This window comes from Arctopsyche grandis, chromosome 12, assembly GCF_051622035.1.
Source record: "Arctopsyche grandis isolate Sample6627 chromosome 12, ASM5162203v2, whole genome shotgun sequence".
Lineage (NCBI taxonomy): Eukaryota > Metazoa > Arthropoda > Insecta > Trichoptera > Hydropsychidae > Arctopsyche > Arctopsyche grandis.
In genome coordinates this window covers 12,469,021-12,494,296 of record NC_135366.1, presented here as the reverse complement: position 1 = coordinate 12,494,296, position 25,276 = coordinate 12,469,021, and the positions used below count along the sequence as shown (strand labels likewise).

General features: G+C 32.6%; 2 protein-coding genes and 3 non-coding genes across 5 annotated transcripts in view; all 5 read right to left on the bottom strand.

Annotated features, from left to right (window-relative positions):
• Positions 1-25,276, bottom strand: part of LOC143920309 (myogenesis-regulating glycosidase-like) — a 950,780-nt gene that overhangs the window by 880,699 nt on the left and 44,805 nt on the right. The gene's annotated exons all lie outside the window — the stretch shown is intronic.
• nahoda (DOMON-like domain-containing protein nahoda) overlaps positions 2,781-25,276 on the bottom strand; it is a 54,414-nt gene continuing 31,918 nt past the window's right edge. Inside the window, exons 4-25 of the mRNA XM_077443244.1 lie at positions 16,381-16,634; positions 9,686-9,756; positions 8,754-8,851; positions 8,518-8,651; positions 8,215-8,436; positions 8,002-8,145; positions 7,848-7,919; positions 7,327-7,767; positions 7,210-7,248; positions 6,309-6,770; positions 6,043-6,166; positions 5,853-5,961; positions 5,579-5,783; positions 5,240-5,472; positions 4,959-5,150; positions 4,732-4,879; positions 4,404-4,617; positions 4,113-4,327; positions 3,861-4,036; positions 3,678-3,790; positions 3,443-3,592; positions 2,781-3,364 (exon numbers count right to left, since the gene is read on the bottom strand). Coding sequence (XP_077299370.1) covers positions 3,178-3,364; positions 3,443-3,592; positions 3,678-3,790; positions 3,861-4,036; positions 4,113-4,327; positions 4,404-4,617; positions 4,732-4,879; positions 4,959-5,150; positions 5,240-5,472; positions 5,579-5,783; positions 5,853-5,961; positions 6,043-6,166; positions 6,309-6,770; positions 7,210-7,248; positions 7,327-7,767; positions 7,848-7,919; positions 8,002-8,145; positions 8,215-8,436; positions 8,518-8,651; positions 8,754-8,851; positions 9,686-9,756; positions 16,381-16,534 — 3,903 coding nt within the window. The 5' untranslated portion in view covers positions 16,535-16,634 and the 3' untranslated portion in view covers positions 2,781-3,177. The remainder of the gene's footprint in view (positions 3,365-3,442; positions 3,593-3,677; positions 3,791-3,860; positions 4,037-4,112; positions 4,328-4,403; positions 4,618-4,731; positions 4,880-4,958; positions 5,151-5,239; positions 5,473-5,578; positions 5,784-5,852; positions 5,962-6,042; positions 6,167-6,308; positions 6,771-7,209; positions 7,249-7,326; positions 7,768-7,847; positions 7,920-8,001; positions 8,146-8,214; positions 8,437-8,517; positions 8,652-8,753; positions 8,852-9,685; positions 9,757-16,380; positions 16,635-25,276) is intronic.
• On the bottom strand, positions 9,574-9,646 carry TRNAK-CUU (transfer RNA lysine (anticodon CUU)). The gene has a single exon. It is a non-coding gene; the product is annotated as a tRNA-Lys (tRNA).
• Positions 10,038-10,110, bottom strand: TRNAR-UCG (transfer RNA arginine (anticodon UCG)). The gene has a single exon. It is a non-coding gene; the product is annotated as a tRNA-Arg (tRNA).
• TRNAS-CGA (transfer RNA serine (anticodon CGA)) lies at positions 13,238-13,319 on the bottom strand. The gene has a single exon. It is a non-coding gene; the product is annotated as a tRNA-Ser (tRNA).

Below are 25,276 nucleotides of genomic sequence, written 5' to 3'. Positions count from 1 at the left end.
TAAAAGGCAACTGATCATGGGGGCGAAGCTTTAGACGGCATTTAATCATGGGGGCGCGGAGGGGCGAAGCCCTAAAAGGCATTTACTAAGGGGGGCGAAGCCCTAGACGGCATTTAATCATGGGGGTGCGGAGGGGCGAAGCCCTAAAAGGCATTAACTCAGGGGGGCGAAGCCCTAAACGGCAATTAATCTTTGGAGCGCGGGGGGCGGAGCCCTAAAAGGCATTAACTTAGGGGGGCGAAGCCTTAGACGGCATTTAATCATGGGGGCGCGGAGGGGCGAAGCCCTAAAAGGCATTAACTAAGGGGGGCGAAGCCCTAGACGGCATTTAATCATGGGGATGCGGAGGGGCGAAGCCCTAAAAGGCATTAACTAAGGGGGGCGAAGCCCTAAACGGCAATTAACCTTTGGGGCGCGGGGGGCGAAGCCCTAAAAGGCATTAACTTAGGGGGGCGAAGCCCTAGACGGCTTTTAATCATGGGGGCGCGGAGGGGCGAAGCCCTAAAAGGCAACTGATCATGGGGGCGAAGCCCTAAACGGCAATTGCTCATGGGGCGTGGAGGGGCGAAGCCCTAGAAGGCAAAAAAAAATTTTGATTTTTTTTTTTTGATTTTTTTAAAATTTTTTTTTGATTTTTTTTTTATTTTTTTTTTGATTTTTTTTTATTTTTTTTTTTGATTTTTTTTTTATTTTTTTTTTATTTTTTTTTTAAATTTTTAAATTTATTTTAAATTTTTTTTTTTTTTAATTAAATTAGCTTAGTCATGTTTAAGCGGTTTATATTATAAACACTGAGCGAAGCCGGGTAATACAGCTAGTTCATTATAAAGTGGAAATCGTTTACTATGAAAGACGCTTGATATAAAACTCGGTTACCGTAAAATAAATATCCCATCCCGAAGTGTTATGTTTTTTACACGGTTTTTCATACGTTTATTTTCGTTTAACATGAACTAAAAAATTCATATTTCGAAAAAAAATTTCACATCTCAAGAGGACAAAAATATAATATATACTAATTGCCACAAATGTTTTCAGTTTATGTCTATTGATTTGGTCGACATTTAATCATGTTGAAGAAAATTATGTATTTTAAAGTTAATTTATGCAACAAATATAATAATTTAAATTTTAAATGGCATTTACATGTTACATATACAATTTCAATGACTGTACGGGATAATCTTTGAATTGACGAAAATTTAATTTACAAGAATTCCATGACGTTTGAATCAATATAATTACTCATAACGTTTTATTAAAACTGTGATTTACGTTTTATTAAAACTATGATTTATATGAACTATTAATTTGATTTCAATTAAATTTGTTGTATACTCGTTCTTCCATATTAAAAAGGTTAAACCTTAAAGAGGTTTGAGGATTGGGGATTATTAAAAAAAATAAATAGGTATATTATTTTATTTTCACATATATACAATTTCGTATCGTTGTATTTAATTTTTGATAGCATTCTAAGATCTATCTATGTACGAACACCTCGTATTGAAATTTCATTATGTAACTGTGGTTTGTTGACAAATTATGAACTAATAACGCTTATTGCTAATACATAAAATCTATATTTGAAATGACTATTATAAATATAACGACATGTTTGAAAAAAATGGTAGCTTATTATTTGGTAAACATGAATTGGCAACTGATGATGCATATTCGAATTGATATCATCACGGGTATTTGTATACATACATACTTGGAAAATTGATTTGGTTATTTATTATGAAAATACCTTAGAATACCCTACTTCCAAACTGAAAAAAACGTCCAATTTTATAATGACATCAAGTCATTACTACAAATGTTACTTCCATATAAAAATGATACACAACAGTACAAAACACTAAATGCCTTTTATATGGCCAATGTATAAATTTTTAATTAACATTTTTGGTATAAATACAAAATATGCATATCAATTTTAAAGTTAAATCATACATAATCACTTACATTATACAGATGTGAATGAAGTGTATCATGATTATAATTCGTGTCAGATTTCAATTCAAATTATTTGATATTATATTAGTAACTGTACGAATATAAATCAAAGCACAGAAATATTTTCAAAAAATCGTCTAATTAACAATACTTTTACTGACCTATTCAGAAATAAAACTATTCTAATACATATAACATTCAATAACAAAAACTTTTTAATGTAATATAATACTATTATAGAGTGGGATACCATTATAGTGTCTATTAATTTAAAATATTTCATTTTGAATCATTATAATTTACAATGTCAATACATATATTCAAACAAAACGAACGTTTAACATTATGGTAACGGAATAAAGTAGGATTTGGTTAACAAAAACTTGTCTATATACCCAGCTAAACATTCAGATGTTACACATTTTACAAATAATGGGTAACATCGTATTTTGAATAATGACGATTGTTCTGATTTAATTAACAATGTTGCAAATCAAAATTAAAATATAAAATTTTGAAAATTCATATAAAAACCACAAATAAAACATCGACATCTAATATATTACATACATAGTATAATAGCTATTCTTACGCAATATCATATTTTTAATATTACATAATAATAAATTATGATATATGTATTGTGAAAATATTCGTCAGACTTTTAATAACATTCAGACACAATCCCTTGTCAGTCTTCCGAAATATATATATATATATATATATATTTATTTGACTAATAACATACAATATGTTGAAGAATTATGTACATAAAATACATATTATATGAGGTTAGATTGTTAAATTATATAACATACATACAAAAATGGATATAACCAAACATACATTCGCATGATTGTACATACATATTTAGTTTATAGCAGCAGCGTAACCAAAGTCCTCATAAATCAAACCTTCAGTCTAGATTTAGTCGGTACACTTTCACGTGATACATTCTAAACTTTTCAAATTTAATAAAAATAATCATTTAAACTCAATTCTCAATTTAGAGAAGGAAAGATAGAGTTTCATATTAATTATGCCACTGATTTTTTAAGATAATTGAATAAATTATATCAAAAATTGTTCTATACTATCACCATACTATAGCGACATTATTTAACACATATGGTGCTAAGCACATACAAATGTTCACTTGAAAAGAAATGCTTTCAGAATTCACTATACAATTAAATAAGATTATAAGTCAACGTTTCACTTGGGCTGATTGTAGTCGACATATACACGCACTACTTCCCCTTCATACTTTCTCTGGGAAGGCATGAAGTAGAAGTCAGGATTCACTGGTGGAGGATGTCCACTCGAATGTCTCATCGGCCGACCGCCTTGATTGGGCTGCCTCGGCAGTGAGTGTGCGGCTCGGTCATTACTCATTTGATAACTGAAATGATATTTGAACTCGTCAATTGAATAGCTTCCTTGAAATACATACATAAAAACGCTTGCAAATATGGTTTACTTGTATCCGGTTGGACCTCTGGGTCTTTGGAGAGACCTGGTATCGTTGTAATAGCCAGGAGCTGCACCAGAAGGAGGCGGAACCCTGGGAGCATTACCGTTGCCGTTCGCATGTCTCGGATGACCATTATTAACAGGCATAGTACTTGATCTGTAATTAAGCGTAAATATAAACTTAAATATCACAAGAATGTGTTTAGGATTTATATTCGTATTTTACAGAAATAGTTTCATACCGGTCTCTATTATTTGTGCCATTATACTTTTCGTCATTCTCAAATGATTCGAATGCATAATTTGTATTAGCGACGGAGTAGTCCTTCCACGCTGAATTTGGAATTAGTTGATCCTATAAAAACACCACAATTATTATACGGCTGATTTCAAGTGGCAAATCTTGCACTTTAAACTTTATTAACTTTATTTACTGGGGTTGTAGAGCGAGCACTCTTATAGATGGTGCATCCGGCTTGAAGCAAAGCCACCAAAACTAGAGCACATATGCAACCCAAAACAATATATAACTTCGTCTCAGATAAGCCGAAGAAGGTTCTAGAATTTCCACTGGATTCTTCTACTGGAAGAGCAGATGTCACTAAAAATAATAAACATATTATAGAACTGAATCTAATTAGATTTATTTGACGAATTACATCGCATGTTACACTTACAGCTTTGCGGTTCAAGGACATAATATTTAGGATCAACACTCAAAGCACCAACTCTTCCTTGAAGCAAAGTTTCTTTGACAGCTTCTTCCCACTTACTCATACTTTCTTTGTTAGTTTTCTTTGAACCAAGTGACCTAGCCGTAGCTCCACTATCAATCTCGTTTGATTCGTCAACTTCCAATTTAAGAGCTGCCAACATTTGATTTCCTTCATGACTGTATACAATAAAAAATAAAATAAAATAAAACATTGTAAAGATTACGTTTCATATACAAACAAAAATATACGTACTCTTCCAATTTCATAACAGATATTTTATGATAGCCAGGTTGATTATTGAAAACACCGGCGAAACTCTGTGATATTTGATTGCTCAATTCATCGTACTCTTTTGAACCTGGTTTAGGGGCATTGAAGTTTTCAGCCAGATTGACAATCTTTACTTTCAATGTGTAAGCGGCGAGTCCAGGAATAGCAGCTTCCGTTGTGACAACTTCGTCATATTCTATAGCAGAAAATTGATTATTAAAAAAAATCTCAAAGTTGGGTTTTCTCACGATCACAATTATTCATCTATTGATAAAGTAAAATTAAAAACAAAAAAAAAGAATATGAGTACCTATTCCACATGATTTGATACACACTCTTCTAGAACTAATGGCCGGTATGGTAGCATGCTTTCTTGTTTTTTTGCTAACCGCGTCGTATTGTCCACCCTTTACGGGGAACATCAGATAAAGACATTTCTCATCAGTAAATGCCAAATCCTACAAAAAATTCAAATAAAATTAAAAATAACAACTTAAATACATATGTATTATACAAATCGGATTTCCAAAAATTAACCTCTGCATCACCGGTGTTTCGTTTTCTGGTAAATGAAAGAGTACTTATTCCATCTTGAATTCTTCCTGACACATCATAAATATCTTGGTTGGGTACATCCAGTCTCGGAGGACTATAACCGTTTATCCATGTATCCATAAGGAACGGCCGTCCGGATTTTTCTATCCATCCAATTACAGCATCCGTCTGAGACTATTGAATCACACCAAAAAATATAAGTAAACTTACATAACATAATATACATATTTTCATACTGTGGTATTTAAAATAATAAGGGTTACCATTTTTTGATCATCACTGAAGCCAATACCAGTCCATTTCTCAGTATCAGCAGTTTGAATTGTAAATCTTATGCCGTCTTTTCCTTTTTTGGAACCTAAATATTCCCATCTTGCTGCATATTCACAGTTACCCTTCGCCGTATCGCAATTGTGTGGTAATTTCCATTCTCCCCCGCATTTTCCAGCTTCCAATTGTGATATTTCTCCTCCAACAGAATTCTTAGAAGCTTCATCTAAAATTCAAATAAAATATTTTCATTATATCGAGCATTAAGAGGAGTATTTAACATTCGTTAAACACTTATATCGCTCATAGTTATAATAAAATTGAATAAGTACCAAAGAAGTTCATTGAAACAACTCCTCGTTGAGAGCCATGCCCGTGATATTTAAGCTCATCCGGTCTATAGAAATTAGGAACACTAGCTTTTTCTTTTTCGATTCCAGATTGAGGATTATGTACATAAGATCCAGTTTCTTGACCACGAGCCCAAATTACATGCATTAAATCATTTTCAATTGAGTGATCCGTGTTTTCTAAAGACTAAAAAAAAATATATATATTAAATAGATATATGTCCATGTGTATTGGAAAAAAAAATCAATCTCGAACCTTTAGTTTTTTACGGAACGCAATGGTTGTGACACCATTTTCTTCGAAGCCCATTGCTCCAGTAATATCATCATTACCTCCCCAGAAGGTGTCAACACGTGGTGTGGATCTATAAATTTGATAAAAAATTTAGCATAACTACAAAACATAGGTTAATGTTATATAAGAGAATTAAAGAATGAAAATATACCTATCCCTGGTATAATAGTCCATAATTCTGAAGTGTTTATTTCTGGCAGTTCCAATAACAATATCAGTACAATCCATGGCATTGAAATCGTGTTTTGGAGAGTATGCATGTTGTGGGAAATATCCTGTAATTTTTTTTCATCACAATATTAATTTTTATCCATGCCGATATTGTACCATATTTTTTGTTCAAAGATTTTACATTTTATAACTATTTATTTACAAACCAGAATTAGTGAAAAATTTGTGTTGTAATAAAAAAAATACCATCTTTGTCAGGAACAGGTGGTGAACTGGGTTCTGGCTCCGATGATGGCTCAGGCTTAGCACTAGGTTCTGAGGAAGGTTCTGGTTTGGAAGTGGGTTCAGCGTTTGGTTCAGGTTTGGAAGTGGGTTCAGCGTTTGGTTCAGGTTTAGAATTTGGTTCAGGTTTGGCATTAGGATCTGGTTTGGAATTTGGTTCTGGTTTTGAATTTGGTTCTGGTTTAGAATTGGGTTCTGGTTCGGAATTTGGTTCAGGTTTAGAATTCGGTTCGGGTTTAGAATTTGGTTCAGGTTTTGAACTGGGTTCAGGTTTAGAATTGGGTTCTGGTACAGAATCGGGTTCAGGTTTTGAATTTGGTTCAGGCTTAGCATTTGGTTCTGAGTTAGGTTCAGGTGAGGGTTCAATTGTAGGTTCTGGAATGGAAGTGGGTTCGGCTGATGGCTCTGGCTTTACTGTCGGTTCTCCTAGATAACAATAAAATGAAATTTCATGCAAAATTATCCAACCACCGATGGTGCAAAAATATTTTTGTACATGTGTAAACTTAGGATGAGTACATAAACTTAATGTGTTGATAATATTGTGCATCATTAATAAAAATAAAATTATTATTAGAATTTGCATATCACTTTTTAATATATACGGCTTTCATTGAAAATTTCCCATACGGTTTTATAAAATAGTGTTACACTGTATTTACTTGCATTCGGATAAAACAAAATTGTTAGTTCATCTAAAATCCTTACAATTTTTTAGGCACATACTCCGAATTTAATGGCAATATTTCTTAACAGATAAGTTAGATTAAAATAAATGTGTATCAAACAATGTGAGTAGTGCAAGATAGAATATGCATCCACTTATACTTAACGAAACATTAAATTTCAAAAAATAAATAATTACCATCTTGTGCAATCGCATAAGCTGCTCGTTTCTTTCGCCCTAAAATATAAAATTAATTTGTAAAAAACGATAGTAATAAAAATTATATATGTATGTAATATATAAATTTTTAATCACCATGTTTACTGGAGACTTTATATGAAACGCTAGTTTTAACAGTGACGTCATCTCCATATTTTTGACTGAAATCTAGTGCTCGTTCGGTGTTTGCTGCGACTCTTTTGTACTTTTTGTTGATATCATTTTTGATTGTCGGCTCAGAAACCGGTTCAGGTGTCGGTTCACTCTTGGGGGTTGGCTCAGAACTGGGTTCAGGTTCAGAACTTGGTTCAGGTTCGGAACTTGGTTCAGGTGTAGAGTTTGGTTCACTTGAGGGTTCAGCACTAGGTTCACCCTTAGGTTCTGGTTTAGGTTCTGAACTAGGTTCAGGCTTACTTGTCGGTGGTTTTTTCGATTTGTTCTTCGAATTTGGCTCTGAAGATGGTTCTGGCTCAGAGTTCGGTTCTGGCTCGGCATTTGGTTCTGGTTCGCTTGATGGCTCAGGTTGTAAGTCAGTTTCTAAAAAATGTATTATTGTTTTAAGTTGGTTTATTGATATTATTATTCATTTTTAATAAAGTTTCTATTAATTTACTCACTTTGAATAGGTTTACCTAACACTGGAAAGTTTCTACACGCAGAAGTAAAATGCCTAGGTCGCCATCCTAAGCCTGTATAAAAATGCATTAATTCAAATTGAATAATTATTAAAACAAAAGAAGATATAATTTTATTACTTTTCATTAATTTTACCTGCATATGATGTTCCATTTACGACCATAACAACTTCTATCTCCTTTTCTTCTTTCAATATCCTCCAATATAATTTGAATTTGTCTGATAAATCTTTCTTTGTGTAAATGCTCATATCTAGATTTGTGTTTCTAAATGGAGATCCTAAAATAATATAACTATTTTAGCAACCAACAAAAAATAAAGAAATACCGAAAAATTTCAACGACTTACTTTTTCTACATCCAAATCCATAATATCCAGTTTTACAATAACATTGCTTGCTAGGTGCCGTTGTAGTATCTATATCAATACAAATACCATGATCTCCACAGTCATTATTTTCCACACACTCTTCACGATACTGACAACGGGAACCATAATAAAGGCGGTCACATTTGCATCTAGCAAGTAAATATCTTCCATGACCAGAACATGTTTCCTTATATTCTTTTTCTGAAAATTTAACGCAACATTAAAAAAATCACAATACATCATCAAAGAAAAATTATCAGAGAAATAATCCGGTTTAATTACTCGTTTGAATATCGATATCGGCGCAAGACCAAAATCTGTAAACTTCAGACCATTCATCGGCTTGACGTTGCAGCTGAAGTGTGCAATCGTTGCAAGTAAAGTCGGAAGGTAGTCGTACTTGATAAATTTGAGCGCTATATACAAAAATTTCGAATTACATAAAATCGTACGTTTCATAAATTATATAATATATAATATATATGTAAATACATATATGTATTATGTATAAAACTTACGTAGAATCATCCTTGATGAATTTAGATCCAGCAACAGATGGCGTTAAGTCTAACACTGATCTTTCGAGGTGGTCAAGGATCTGAAGACTGAAACCACCCTGAAAATATATGAATAAATAAATTTAATTGATTCGATAAATTAATAAAATTGAAAATTTTATTACAAAAATAGTCCGTTGACTTGTTCCTTCAAAATTAATAAAAAAAAAAGATTTTTCAATATATTTTTGTCTAGGGTATATCATTTGCATTATAATTACTAGTAAAATTTGTTAAAATGTTGAATAGATCACTCTTTTCACTGATATCTTAAACATATATATGTAGTGGCCTGTGTGCACTCGGTAAAATATCGTAATTCGGATCAAATGAATTAATAATTTAAAATTTAATTAATTTTTTTTAATTAAATTTTAAATTATTGAAAGGAAAAATTAAAAAAAACTTCCATCTTCCTCTTCATACAAAATGTCATCCTTACTCTCTGTAGGTTTTAAATAGACAATTTTCAACTAAGGGCCAGTTATTATACTATTTTCGAAAATTGTCTTTGACTGGTTTATTGACATACGGTGGAATGAAGGATGATATTCTATTTTGCACTGAACTCTGAATATAACGCGAATGCTTTTTGTAGAAAAATAAAATAGATAGAAAAACATCGCATTATATTCGGGCTCATACGATTTATACGAATTTGTGATGTAAATAATTAAATACATGCTTATATTTTAGTGAATTATGAATAGACTGCTTTAAAAACATGGAAATAATGATAAAAATATATAAATGAATTAAAAAAATAATAAAAAGATATTTCCGCCCAACGTGGGGCTCGAACCCACGACCCTGAGATTAAGAGTCTCATGCTCTACCGACTGAGCTAGCCGGGCATTGCGGCCGAGCGTCCAAATATACGTATTTCTACTCACTCTGTGTGCGTATGCTAAATGCCAGGTCACGTTGATTGTTGCACCGGCCAATAACGATGTTTTGATTGAACCTGAAACAAAAAATATTATTATTGTTATTATGATTTTCGATATAAAAATATAAGTAAATAAAGTAAAAATATTAAACACAAGTCTAAGATTTTTTCCAAAAATTCTATTGCCCATTTTCAAGTACATACATACATATTATGTATATTACAGATTTTAATTTGTTTAATTTTAAAATTTAAATATTACTTCAATGCATATTAATTTATGCGTAAATGTATTAAAAATATTGATAAGATAAAAATTAAAAAAAGATGAGACCAGAAAACTGGCCCTTTGAATTCGACCGTGACAGGACTCGAACCTGCAATCTTCGGATCCGAAGTCCGACGCCTTATCCATTAGGCCACACGGTCTGGTGACTGGACAGGACAAAATATTGTATACAAACTCGAACAGGATTTGCCGCGCATGCTTCGCAATTTTGCACATGCGCATTATTCAATTTAACAAACCTTTATGTCAATAAAGAAAATATATTATTATAAACTCAACACTTGTCAAACGCATCATTCAAACTAACACTAAGCAGTCGATACGTATTCATTCTCGACCTTTCAACGTAATCCTTTCAAGGCAATGCAAAAAAACACTACGTTTGAAATTGGGTCAAAAATTCCGTGTTGAAATTTCAGACGTAATTTTTATTTGTCATCAGAATTCAAACGAAGACCTCAATCGGAAGAAACTCAAAAACGTTTTTATACAAAGCCTTGTGCCCGAGGAAGTCAAGTGTTAAAGTTTCGAAAGAAAATTCCAATAAAAATGTAGTGCTTCAAATCGTTTTATTGATATTGATGAACTTAACAGTTCATGAACCGGAAATAGCACAGATGATCAATTATTTAAACCTGGAAAATAATAAATCTAGAATCGATACCACACATTCGTACGTATTAAGTTTTAAATTAGATGTGAAAAGCTTGCATGCAACGTTTATCTTACATATGTATATTTATTTATTTATTTAATATATGTACTTGGGGGAGGCGGCAAAGCCGATAGGCCCAAGGGGTTTGAATAAACATATTTTACAAATTATACATATATGCAATAAAAAAATGAGAAAAATTAATGCATATAAAACAACGACCGTTCGTTGTATGTGTGTAATTCGTTTCTGATTGGCTGTTGTTAAATATTAAAATAAAATTTAAATGTATTTAATAAAAAACAAATGAATGTTAGATTATTATTAGATTAGTCATTTTTAAGCGGTATTATTGTTATTTTAATTTTAGTTTTTATTCTTTTCTTTTTCATTTGTTTGTCTCTATGTACCATTTTATGTAATATGTAAAAATCTATTGTAAAATAGGGCTCAGATGATATTTTGTTACACTTATTCTTTATTTTTATGCATTTCTACATCTGTTGTCTGTTGATTTTTTAATAAATAAACAGTGTTGTGCCCGTTGATTTCAACGGGTGGTTTCGGAAAGGGATTGATACACGAATTAAAATAAAGTTTTATGTTATATATAAATATAATGTAAGGTAATTTATATTCGTAATATTAATAGTGATAAAAAGTGCGCGCATTACACGCTCACCAATCCAACCCGTTCGAAATGATGAATTAATGTGTGTAAGTGTGTGTGTGTCACCCGTCACTCGGTCTGACGCCGCACATGCTTGTCGTAGCTCGGCCTGACGTCACATGACGCTCCACACCCCCACGTCTCCTCGACCACTTGTCTCTGTATGTCTACGGTCTAGCACATATCCACATACATACACACATCGCGTCCATTTTTATATATATTATTATTATATATTATACCGAGCGAAGCCGGTGGAACTACTAGTATATTAGTATAAACAGGAAACTGAACCAATAAGTTGTTGTTTATTAAAACAATTCAGTCACATTTCAATCGAGAAGAACCCCGAAAACAGTCAAGGTTTAAAAGTGCACGTACTATTTTGGCATTTCCCAAGCTCTGTAATTACCTCAATCAATCATTTGAATAATGATTCGGTACCGGATGACCGAACGTGAAACTTGGATTTGTTTGCGATTTTAGTATCAAGGTCCGTCGTCGTGTTTTTTTTTTTTGTATTTCCAATATCACATTGTTTTGGTATGAGTTGTGCAATTGGACGTCCGTCCGTCTGTCGGCCCGTGCCTCTTGCGCAAACCGAGGCAAATAATAATTAAACGGCCGTTTTACCCGGGGAGAGCAAAAGTGAACCGCGAAAATTCGCGCACAATGGGGATGCGATTAGAATATCCGCTGCAACACTTACAACACGCCCAACTGCAAACAATGAACGAATCGAATCTTTTAATACTATCATTGTTTAGGTCTATTCTAGAATTGTAGAATATTAGGTTAATGTGATAGCATTGTCGTTATCTTGTACATTAATAAAAATGACCGTTGTGTGGGTGTAATTCGTTTCTGATTGGGGCATATTACACTATCAATATCATCACACGATCCGTATTGATAGTGTAATAGGTTGTAATCGTGAACACTAGCTGCTTTGAAATCCGCGATACTAGAATCACGATCCGTATTGATAGTGTGATCCCATTGGCTGTCGATAAATATTCATAATATCAAATAAAAAAAATATCAACATAATATCAAATAAATTCAAATAAAAAAAAAAATGAATGTTATGAATGGAACCACTATTAAACGATAGAAATAAGCTCATGTCGATGTACTCCTCAGAATCGATAAGGATGGTGTGCTAAAAATATGTTCTAAATAAAAATCTAAATGCAAAAACATTACAGTTACACGCCACGAAACAAATTTATATACAATGAAATCAGTTAGTATAAAAAAATGCTAGTGACATTGGAATTCTAAAACGGTTTTTCAAAAATAAAACTAACTCGTACTTGGAGGTGATAAAAAAAAACCGGTAAAAGCAATTTTTTTCGGAATTAAACGCAAATTCATCAATCTTACGAAATTCAAAGAAAGAAAAACGGAACATAATAAAGACAATAACGTTGAAAAATTATGTAGGCATCTGAAAATACTATGAGAAAAACGTGAATTTAAAATTATTATCAGCGAACCGCGAATTATTTCATTGTGAAACTGGCCAGTTATTTGACACAATTTTTTTTAAAATCGAAATACACATGTACGAATTTATTTTTATGAATTTCTATGTATAATATTAATTTAGTACAAATTTTATATCGATACATTTGCATCAAATCGACTACAGGTATATAGGTGGCGCTGATTTTTTTTGTATTGCTTTATGCTTTATATTTAAAAAAAAAATCAAAATATTTATATAGAAAAATATCCGAAATCGAAATATAAAAATATTTGTTGTGTATTAATAAGATATTATTAATATTAGATCGAAAATATTTGTCATATGAATGATATTCAAAATATTTTAATCAAATAATATATATTTAAGAAATATTCGTTATTGATATTAATGTTTATATAATTAAAAAGTATTTATATTGATAAAAATGAAAAAAAAAATGCAAAAGAGCTACGCAGCCGGTAGGATTCGAACCTACGCTCCCAGAGGGAATCTGATTTCGAGTCAGACGCCTTAACCACTCGGCCACGACTGCTATGCGAGTTTGCTCGCTAACTACATATAAGAGTAGAATACCTCTCGAATTAAAAGCACACACTCACACAACTACGTACATATGTACTTACGCAGCAAAATCTTCAAACTGTACGTCCACAGTATGAAATCTTTTCAGCAGTATTTTTCATAAATTCAATATTTAATTTAAAAACAAACATTTATCTTTTTCCAAAGCATTAGGCATATATACAGGTTCAAATATTTGGACACGGGCTCGTAAGTAAATAAGAGCCCCCGATTCCTATTAGAATACACGAGTGTGACGGGAATACTGGCCGTCCACTTTTTTTCCACATACTCGTTGCATTTATGGATAATGCCGTGAATAATGCTAAACGGTTTAGAGTTTTGAGAGGTTATGGCGAATCATGAGGCTCATGGGGGCCAGGATAAAGGCCTCTCGCCTACAAGGTCGACCGCATTCCTCGTGCGGGTCACCACAACAACCTGGAGTTGCCAGATCATCTCGAAAAAACGGTAAACGGTCACCGAGAACATCACCGAAACACCCACCACCGGTGATTCTCAAACAGTATGATGGCGAAAAACCTTCGATATTAGATTAATTTTGGGCATTTTAATTGAGTCGATAAATAACGATCGTAAAACGCTCGGAACTTCCTCATAATTAATATCCATTTTTTCCAAATTTAATGACTAATCTGTAGAATAGCTCAACTTTCAAATCCGGCAATCGTCACAAACTAAAGCGTGGTTTTTAATTAAATATTTATAATAAACATTGATCAAAGCGATAAATTAAAAATAAAAAACCAATGCTATTGTTGAAAATTTTTTTGTGATTTTATTGCTAAATTACATAATATATAGAATTAGAAACGAGTTTAAAATAATAAAATCTATAGAATATGTGTCAAATTGTCGAATATGCTAAACAAGCTAGCTGCTTTTTAGAAAATATCGTAATCAAATTAACACAATTAGAGTATTTGAAACACACGTGTTAATTGTAAGGAAAAATAAGTTTATGATTCAGTTTCACTTGTGACGTGGATTTGCCGAAATAATTTGAACATCATTCGAAATATTCTATAATTTCAAAATTTTATTTTAGATGCCCTATGGACAAATGTACATACATTTGAAGGTGTCTGCTGATGCACAATGATGATTTAGTCATGCTGAAAAAACAATGACGAGGTGATGTCATCGCCTACCATATATTATATATAATCAAGTATTGAAGACGATGCATCCATGTGATATATGTACATACTTCATACATACATATGTATACAAACCTCGTCATTGGATAAACCTATGTTTTTTTGTTATATACTTTTTTACCAAAACAATAATCCTTTTTAGCATTGGTTAAAGAATACCTGTTCCAAGAAATCAATAGCAATGAATGAATACAAAACTGCATTCTTGCATAATGATTCAGTTTCCGCAATGAAAATGGAAATATAAAATGAAAAGCATTTCAATAAAACTTTGAGATACTTTTAAGCGAATAAATGTTTTATTTATATTATTTTTAGTTTAAAATTTTAAATAGCACAATCGAAATACTTTAACTGGGAAAAGCTGATGAATTTTAACCAAAGATTCATGCACAAACACATGCAACCATACCGTATTTTTTTATTAAGTTGACTGAATATGATAGCAAAATAAATATTATGTACATACATTCACCGTACTGACATACTTTTGGCTCACGCGAAGGGTAAACAACCATCAGTATGGCAACGGGGGGGTATCGATGCTCCGGGCACACCAAATTTGGGGGCGCCAAAAAGGCAAAATAATTTTTTATTTATTTTTGCCATAAAATATCGAAATGTTATATTTTGTACTAGCTTAGGTTCACTTCAAAAAGTACAATCTGATGGAGATTATCTCATTGTTTTCAGCCAAGAGGACATCGTCAAACCAAGATTGGCCATCGTCACTGTATATAATACATGTATGTATAGCGTTTTTTCTTAGAAAATTTTATTTAATGTCGACAAATATGACAAAAGGGGGGGGGGGGGGGAGGGACCAAAAAAATCTTTCCCCGGGCATCACTAGGGGCGCAGACACGCATAATCTTATGCTTAAAAAAGCTAGCACGCCTGATCTATGTCAGGCCAAAACTCGCCCCTGGAGTGTTTTCGGTGATATATTTTCCTTGTATTGACATAGGTTTGACAGTGATCGAAAAAGGTGATTCTTATGATTTGAAATTTAAGCGAAACTTGTCGAAATAATAAGAACTTACGAACTAACAATTAACCTGAAGAAACGCTCCTCCTAGCTGGAAGCCAAGAGGACATGCCTGGCGTAGGATTCAGTGTGTTTGCTCCTTTACCCTCGCTACGCTACTGATAACCATACTACATTTAGGGCGAAATCAGACAGCGGTGAATGTGGGACGTGGTTTTTTTTAGATAGTTTTAAACTATATTCGTTATCGATCACTGTCAAGCAAGGATACAATTTTACCGAAAATGTTCCAAAGGGTCGTTTTGGTATAGATCACTGTCAAGCAAGGATAAATACTACCAAATAATTTCAACGACATATGTAGGTCGAATGTACCTTTTTGAAGGGACTATTTCATGTATGCGTCCCATGAACGCCACATTTTTTCTACATGTTTAAAACTATCTAAAAAAAGCCACGTCCCACATTCACCGCTGTCTGATTTCGCCCTTAAGGACCGGGGAACGGTTAAAAAAATGGCTTACTATTGATAATTTCTATTATCAACCATTTTTTTTGCTCTCCTACGTTCTCGGACAATGGAGAGGTCTATTGTTATATTATGGCGGCAACTCGGCAACTCGCCGATATTTATACATTATCATTTAAAGACGAAGGGATTGAGACTGGTACTGAATGCATTATTAATAACTCCTTGTCATACTTTTTAGCAAATTTTTTTGCCTCAAATGTCAAAAAATTCTAGCAGCTCACTTGAAAATGAGCAAATTTTAGATATATATATATATATATATATATATATATATATATATATATATATATATATATATATATATGCAGTTTTAAATTAAATATGTACATACCTTTCGGCATCCCGCATGGGCCTTTCGTTCGAGCATTGTCCAAAAAATCCAAATCGTATTTCCTGGCAGGTGGAAAAGTGAGGGCGACGTGAGATATCGTCCTGTGCACCAAAAACAAAAGGGCCACAAGCGCAAAACTCAGGTTCCAAGCCATATTCACAGCCGATAAACTCGCAAACTTTAAAGATTATAACACTACACCACCTTTTGGCATCACTACCGTACTTCTCGCACCATCACGAGCGAATCGGCACCTGCGAAACAATAAAATATCAAACGGTTAATTTTACAAAATAGCTTATTATGCAAGAGGTCAAACGTATCAAGGTCCTAAATATCGGTACACTTTCACTCTATCGCTAAACACGCCCTGGTGCATAGTCGTCGAATAGACGCGGAGATGGACTTACATACGTACAGTCTATTGTTGCAATTAATTTGAACTTTATCTGCGATACGGACAGAGCAGAAAAGATCGCCGATTAGTTCTGATCAATTCTGGTGAAAGTAAACCGCAACGATGCAAGACAAGAGTACCACTTGGTCCACCTGATCCGGCAAGAGTCGGCCTTGCGAAAATGGCCGGCAACGACCCCCGATTTTTCACACCTGACATTCCACTTTCGACGTTCGTCCCACAGTGAGAGAATATGTGAACTCTGCCTCCGAAAGATGTTCCAAAATATAATATTCGCACCGTTCAGAAGAACATTCCGCGAGTGGTACGTAAAGCTATTTGAAATCAATCCAATCGACACATAGTGAAAGCGTTCCGTCGTGGAAATTGAACATTTCTCTATTACAATATGTAATTTTGACATAGCCAAATAACTATGACGAGTAACGTCGCATGTAAGCAATAATTTATATTCAATGTGACTTTCATTAATAATATACATTTTATACTGGCAGACAATTTAGCAGTTGCCACTTGATTATCTTTCATTACAGTGGTTTTTTTCAGTAGGAAAACTCGATTCCAATTAGTCGAAACACTTTGGTATGAACCTCCAATATACGTGATTCCTATTGATCAGAACATCTTAGTTGGAATCGCTTATTTTTTCACTAGTGCAAAAAAACGTGAAATTTAATCCATATAGTTTATATTAATATAGTTAGTTAGTGTGTGACTTTTCTCGTGAAAGTAAATTTGAAAATAGTCTACTGTAGGGCTGCCCCGCCAATCGTCCGCGGCTTGATTTAAAGTCAGACATTCTTAGAAATTTACTTATTTTGAAAAAAGTAATAAATAAAAATATCTTAAAAAAAATCGAAGTATTCGTTGTCTTGACGTATCTATGTATGTAGATATAAATACCAGGGCTATGGAGTCGCATCAAAATTTACGAACTCTGACTCCAACTCCAACTTGAACAATTGACTTTTCTTGCCAATACAAGAAAATGATAAAATAATAGCGATTTTCAAAAATATATGAAAGTTAAAGGAATTTAAAAAATTCGGGTGTGACCAACCCATGGCTTTATCTATGTATTTGAGGAATATAAGAAGGTTACAAAACAAAATTCGATATTGAACTAATAACTATGAAAGCGATACAAATTGAGCGCAAATATATGGAAACTTGCACAAGACAAAAGTTCTACTTCCGGTTGTCGGATTTTGTTCAAATTTTTTTTAATATTTAAAGTCACTATCAGTATTATACACATTAAATATCAAGAAAATAAAAATAATTTAAAAGGTCAAAATAAAATAATGAAATATTGTTTTAAAAAAAAATACTACTTCCGGCTTACGAATTCCGACCAAAACGTTAGCAACTCTAAGTTAGTACATAAAGAACACAAATATAAATTTTCAACTTAATACGTTCAGGGGTGTGGACAGGATCCAGGCGACAACATTTTTGACCTTTCTAAGAGGAGAAAATCCCACTTGCAGTTCATTAAATTTGGTGATTTTATTTTTTATTTTTACTTACAATCACTATCTTTTTTATACAAAATAAATATTAAGAAGTTTAAAATAATTTAAAAGATAAATTTTATAGAAACAAATAGATTGCAGCTGTAAAAATGTCTAAAAATGTAAAACTGCCTTGGCATAATGTAATAACTAGAGGTAGGATAGTCACAGTGCTATCCATTGTTCCATTGTTGTAAATCCTTTGTAAAAAAGGTTCGGCAAACCTTTGAACAATACGCGGCACCTTCTGGGTCCGGTGACTAGTAATAACACATTTATTTTATTCATAATTTAAAAATTACAGTATAAAATGGGCATCGTCAATGGAAAAAACAATACTTAAATAGGCGCAACAAGAACAGGGCCCGTGATCAAGGTAGGCTTGAAATGGAATAAACATAAGTGAAACGTAAAGGAGGTATGTAAAAAAAATCACCGTTTTGTAATAAAATAAATAATTATTTATATAATATAATCTATTAGTGAATTAAAAATGTATATGATAAAATTTGAAAGCCTGTAATGTAAAGTTTATATGTATTAAAAAAAAGTTACTATTTAACCTGTGAATTACGTAGGGAGCAGCGGAAAGGCCATTTGGATAGCTTACTGTCATCACGTCGATCTGACAGACGATTCTGATAACATTTTAATGATTAAATTCCTCTAGCGTTGTGTCCGAGAAATTTGCATTTTAATGAGAGGTAACACCCGTATGTCACGAGAATATCAAAGCGACCAGAAGAGTGGAAGCGGTACAAAATCATTTCACAAATTTCTGGCAGAACGCACTAGCAGTGACACTAATAAAGAGCTTGCAAAAATCCATACCATTTAAAAAATTCACTCGCTTACATAATACGATTTCGAATGACCACTGGGTATTGAAGAATATAATCGTGCCCTCAGACCAATCTACCTTTAATTTCACATTTCACATCAATCGAATAATAATTGTCAATATGTACATATATATGTGCATACATATGATGACCACACATCCGATTTTTTTATTATTAGCTGACACGCCATGTAAGTGGCGCATCACACGTGTTGAATATGCATATTGTACATTCGAGACTGTAATACACTATTACAAAATGCACATTTGTTATCTGTACAAGGTCAGCACCAGTAAAATCTACCTGTACAGTTCGAATTTCAAAAATACATGAATAAGTAATGCGTGTGCCCCAAAAAGCCTATGCTGTGACATTATCCGGTTCATTTATTAGAACGAGGTCCAAACTGCAGATAGGCAGGTTATATGGGTAACCAAATCGTGATTAATGGTGACAATCGTCATATAAATCACAATAGTAAAAATGTACACGTATAAAGGCGCGTGTAGGATAAAAAAAAAAACCGGAAAATTTCTTCTTTAACGACACACTTTAAGTTAGACAATGGCGGAGTGAACAGACACGATTCGACTGCTAATAATAAATGACAAAAAGTTAGTAGCCTTCGGTGGTAGCCGTTGACATTGCTGTCGTTATGACCGTCGCCTTGGAGGAACCGTAACAGTAAATCGCTATGCAAACTGTCATCGGAGTTACCGTTCAAATTGATCCAATTAAACTGTAAACGTCATAAATTATAGCGTATGACAATTATGAATCATGGTGCATGTTGGGAATTACACCGGTTATTGTCTTATTGATAAGCATCACAATATAATGTTAATTATGTGGTACGAAGTCTTCTTCAATTTGTATGTATGTATATACATATGTGCGTATGTATAATATTTAAAAAATGCACAGTGGATTAAGGATTGAGATGAATTTTGCAACTTGTCCTGTAATGTGTTATTTATACGCGATGGAGGGCGTACAAAGACCACGTGGGTTTAATAGTCCATTTTCACTTCAATAAATTTAAACCCTATGATAAAACCAATCTTCCTACACAGATATGTGTAAAAGACAAAAATAAAATATAATTTAAAAAGATCCGAATTATACGCAAGGTAATCAATAATTTTATTAGTCTTCTATAATCTCATACAAAATACGTGGTATTTTTTTTTATAAAATTTTATATTTCGCCATTACGGGTTGCCCCTGAGCGACACCTATGGTATAAAATTTGTACATATATAAATTTATAGATTATAAATTTGAAATCATATTCATTGGAGACGAGAAGAATAAGAGGTGACTTAATCGAAGTCTTTAAATGTCCAAACTTATTACGTCTAATGAAAACATGAAAACTTATTACGTTCAATGAAAAGGGTCCAAAGAAGAATTACAAAGATTCCTTCTGAAATTAATTCACTTTCTTATAACGAAAGATTGAAAATAATGAATCTCACTACACTGGAGACGAGAAGAATACGAGGCGACTTAATCGAAGTCTTTAAAATACTAAATAATCATATAAATCAAATCAATAAATGTCAAATGTCCAATCTTATTACATTCAATGAAAACACTCACCTCAGAGGTTAGCTTAGACTCCAAACAGAAAAATCGAATAAATTGATCAGAGATTCCTTCTTTTCAAACAGAGTGGTTTCAGTTTGGAATAGTCTTCCCAATAATGTAGCAATTTCTGAAAACCTTAACATTTTTAAAAACAAGCTAGATACCTGTATTTCTTAAACTTAAAGGATTTCTGTAATTCTTGTTTCCCAATATCTTTTCTATATTTTTTCTTTCTTTTATTTAATATGTTACTGTTCCAGGTATTTTTATTTTTTATCTTTATTCTTTGTATCTTTTGGTATTCTCTCTTATGTCATATCCTTTATAGTGTTGACTTTTTTTGTCTTTTATCTTATTAATGTTATTGAGTATTATTGTTTTATCTCATTATCTATACTAAGCCAATCCCCGTGGACCTATCGGCTTTGCCGACTTCCCAATATGGGTATTCTAATAAATAAATAAATAGTGGTGACATAGTGAGTAGGATGGTTTTGCCATATGATGAGGTACTGTTTCAGCAATGAAATCAGATAATTTGGCAAATTTTGATAGGAAACGATCGACTTGGAGTTACAAATAAGTCTGACAATTATAGCATTACAGAAATAATTCCGAATAAATTAATTTTCAATTGAAGTCAACCAAGGGCTTTAACCCGGGAACATCTTGGTGGTTAGCATTAACACAACCACGAGCTACACTGCAGATATTTAAATATGAATGATCGAAAAACTAAAAGGCATACATTCTTAAAGTTCTCATTTTTTTTCCTACATGACTCGTATAAATTGGATTCTGTGATATTATGCAATCATCAACGTTTCCAAAACGATTGAAAGACGTTGGAAAAAAATAATACAGAAGCGGAAACCGATTGTCCTACGATGCGTGCAAAGCCAATGGAGACGTGACTGAGAAACACACCTTTATATTTTTTTTTCGGTACATGACACTATACAATTACCCATTAAAAAAAATCAATCCATAGATTGGCTATAGAATATTCTGTTCGCTTTTAAGACATTAATTAATATTAATAATGCGCGAGATTATATTAACCTTTACGCACCACGAGACAACGAATAAATTACAATTACTTAATTTGTATGCAACTGGTTTCAATTATGTTTACAAAATGCTTTAACTTAAATGTAAAACGTACATTTGTAATTTAATATTTCCATACGCATACATATGTAACATATACACATATATTATATATGTATATATTTTTTTGCAAAGTAAATGATGACAATCTCAGTGTATTTGTTCAAACAATGATGAAACTACGGAGATTTCTTTATATATTTTAATATATGTATGTATATACATATGTACATACATATGTATGTATATGCGAGAAAGTTTGCAAACACGAGGCTTGTTAATTCAATGAAAATACATACATATCAATGCTATTATTTTCGTAAGCATTCATAATGAAAACATACTTCTAATGTATGTATTAAAATATGCATTGTCATTCGTATCATATATTTAACTGAAATTCTACTATCAGTTTGAATGAAATGAATTTATTATACCTATATAATTTCTACAATCAGTTTTATTGACCCTTTAGAGATCACAACTGGAGATACATACGAGTATATAGATTCCGACCCCCCCACACAGCTGTTGGAGTACTATATTTATTCGAAAACAGATCAGATGTTTATATATAATTTTTTTATCTAGACCACATTGTAGTTATAAAAGGTTAATTTTATTTAACCAATAATCTATTTATTAATAAAGATGAGTTATCTTTAATTTTTTGGTGAAAGTTTTCAACCATCATCATTATCGATTAAAGTGTAACCGTTGCACTTTTCAGTTAACGCGCTTATAAAAAAATTATTATACACATCTGTTACATATGTACATAGGTCACTAACCCTACGGATGAATTTTGATTTGGTGAGAAAATAATAAGACGGGTACAAAACTTCACCCCCGGTTATATTCTGGCACGTTTTATGAATGGCGGAATGACATGCGAAATACTGAAAATGAAAATAATAAATAAATCACGACATCATCTCGATACGAAATCGAATGGTCACACTTCGGTGGTTTCGTTACGTCCACACTAGAGCGGCAACACACTCTCACCACGGCCGCAATAAAGGGGCAATAAATAAGCGAGATGAGGTCAAAAAAAAAAGAGAGAGTAGCTCTCAACAATGGGACCGCGGGCGAGGTGCGGCCCCTACAAAACACCTCTTGAGAACGACGATGCGCAATTAATTCCGCGTTTCGATTTTGCTCACACTTGTCCGAGCAAAAACCGCGGTCGACCCACTCGTAAATTAAGAAATTATTATTTAGGCGTTCGGGAGGTATTTTACTTACACTTTGATTGATTGATTTGAATTTTTGAAATCTTTATCTCGTCTTGCTATACATACATACCATATCGTGTGTGTATTTAAAGAGGAATATTATTAAACAATACAACAACTGCTACCATGCTCTCTTCGGGTTATCAAGGGTTGCAGCGCGTCGCAGATGTTTGTACAAGGGCACGTACATATTTCACTTTGAGGCCATTCCCTGGGTGAGAGCGGCCTCTCTACGTCATCGAGTATCGTTTGTATCGTCAAATTGTTTTCTTGCTGCCGCATCTACTCATTTCCGCTCATCACAGTATGTTCGGTTGATGGAGCTACTTCACTGACCATCATAAATTGATTTTAAATAAATTAATTAATTATTATTATTAAACATCAATCGTAAAGGGCGTTATCACAGGGGGAGTGCAAAAGTGGGCAAGTTTGTGGTTGTTTTTTATAAAACTTTTTTTTTTGAAGAAGAAGATCGACATAATAAAACTTGTTGCAGTTTATTTTGGCCTAAACTTTTATTAACGAATAATCGATTTGATTACGATTCATAGTATTTTATTAAATGAAATGCAAGTAAAAATGCTGGCCTGGTCAAATCTACAAGGGAAATTCCTCCGTAGAAACCCTCAAATGACGTCCTGAAATTTTAATCGTCAATCAGATGACGATACGAGTCTAATTTACTATATGAGTTAGAAATTCCAAACTTAGGTTTGCCTAAACGTAAGTGTGAAATTTGAAAGAATCTGATTAAAAATACTATTTTCTTTAATATCATTTAAATAATTTTTAAAATTAGAATTAATAGAAAGTCGTATATAAATAACTTTATTTTGCAGATCAATTTTTTAAACTAGTCGGAAGTAATAAGGAATTTATATTATATGCGTTAGCAACAATAAATAAATTGATACGATTATAAGTAGTGTGAACATTCATGTATTTCTTTTATAAAACGTCAGTTTCAATATGTGTTCGATTATTCAACTTTTTTGTTCTTAAATCAATTATAATTCAATTTGTATAATCTAATGCAACTATATTATAGTGTTTTAGCTTGTTTATTGATTATTTCCTTCCTTTATACTTGAATTTACCGACAAAAAAATCCATATAAAATGAGGTTATCTGCATTTTTGCATTTCCAATATACATTGTATACATAGCAATGAATTGTATATTTTAAATGTCTTCAGGTCGTAAAAATGTTCACGTGTCATTTTTTCAGAAATGCGGAGTGAAAATTAAAGGCGGTCCATAATAAAGCTAGAGGAAAATGTGCAAGGAAAAATTATGAAAATATGATGAGATTTATGAAAATAAAATCTGAAAGATCGAGCACTGCTCGATATAAGAAGAGTAAGGACATACATAATTTTATATATGTTAAAAATCCAAGTGTTCACTCCGGTTCGTTCATGAACATACTAGTTTGTTCATACACGAACTATAAGGTTTTAGTTTAAGTGCTAAAAGTTAAATAAATTGCCACTAAGTGTCGCATGGAAACTTTAGCTGTCAGAACAAGTATTTAAAATGGGAAATTCTGTGGAAACCGCATTACAACGTTACTATAATTCACATTTATGCTGATTTTTAAATCATTTCAACCCAGGGTACATATATGTACGTAGAAGACAGAGAATGGAAAATGGAGCAAACGATTGAGAATACGTATGAATAACTATGCCCAATAGTGTGTGCATGAACAAACAGTTTGTTTGTCAATTTGTTTTTTTTTGTGTTCATTATTACTGGCCGGATTGGTTTGTATATGAACAAGCTAGTATGTTCATGAACGAACGAGATGTACACTTTGACTGTAACATATACATACATCATTGATTATTCAATCATAATGGATATGTAACTATGCTTAAATCTTCATCTGATTACACCGATTAAAGACACAATTTTATCATCTATGTAGAGGTTCATCTTAATTTTTTCACTGTGATTATAACTCTTTGTAAACTTCTAAAATTTTAATGACCAAAAGGTTTAAAGGGCGACTAACCAGCTTGAAGACCACTGTATTACTCATATATACCGAATGTTTTCTACCCAATATCCAATTAGTATTCACTACGATTCCGTTACTTATCCTTAAAATCAAACCGGAAGCATTTTGTTGTGTAATGATCAATTCTGTTTTAAGAATGGAAGGGTCATATGGAGTTA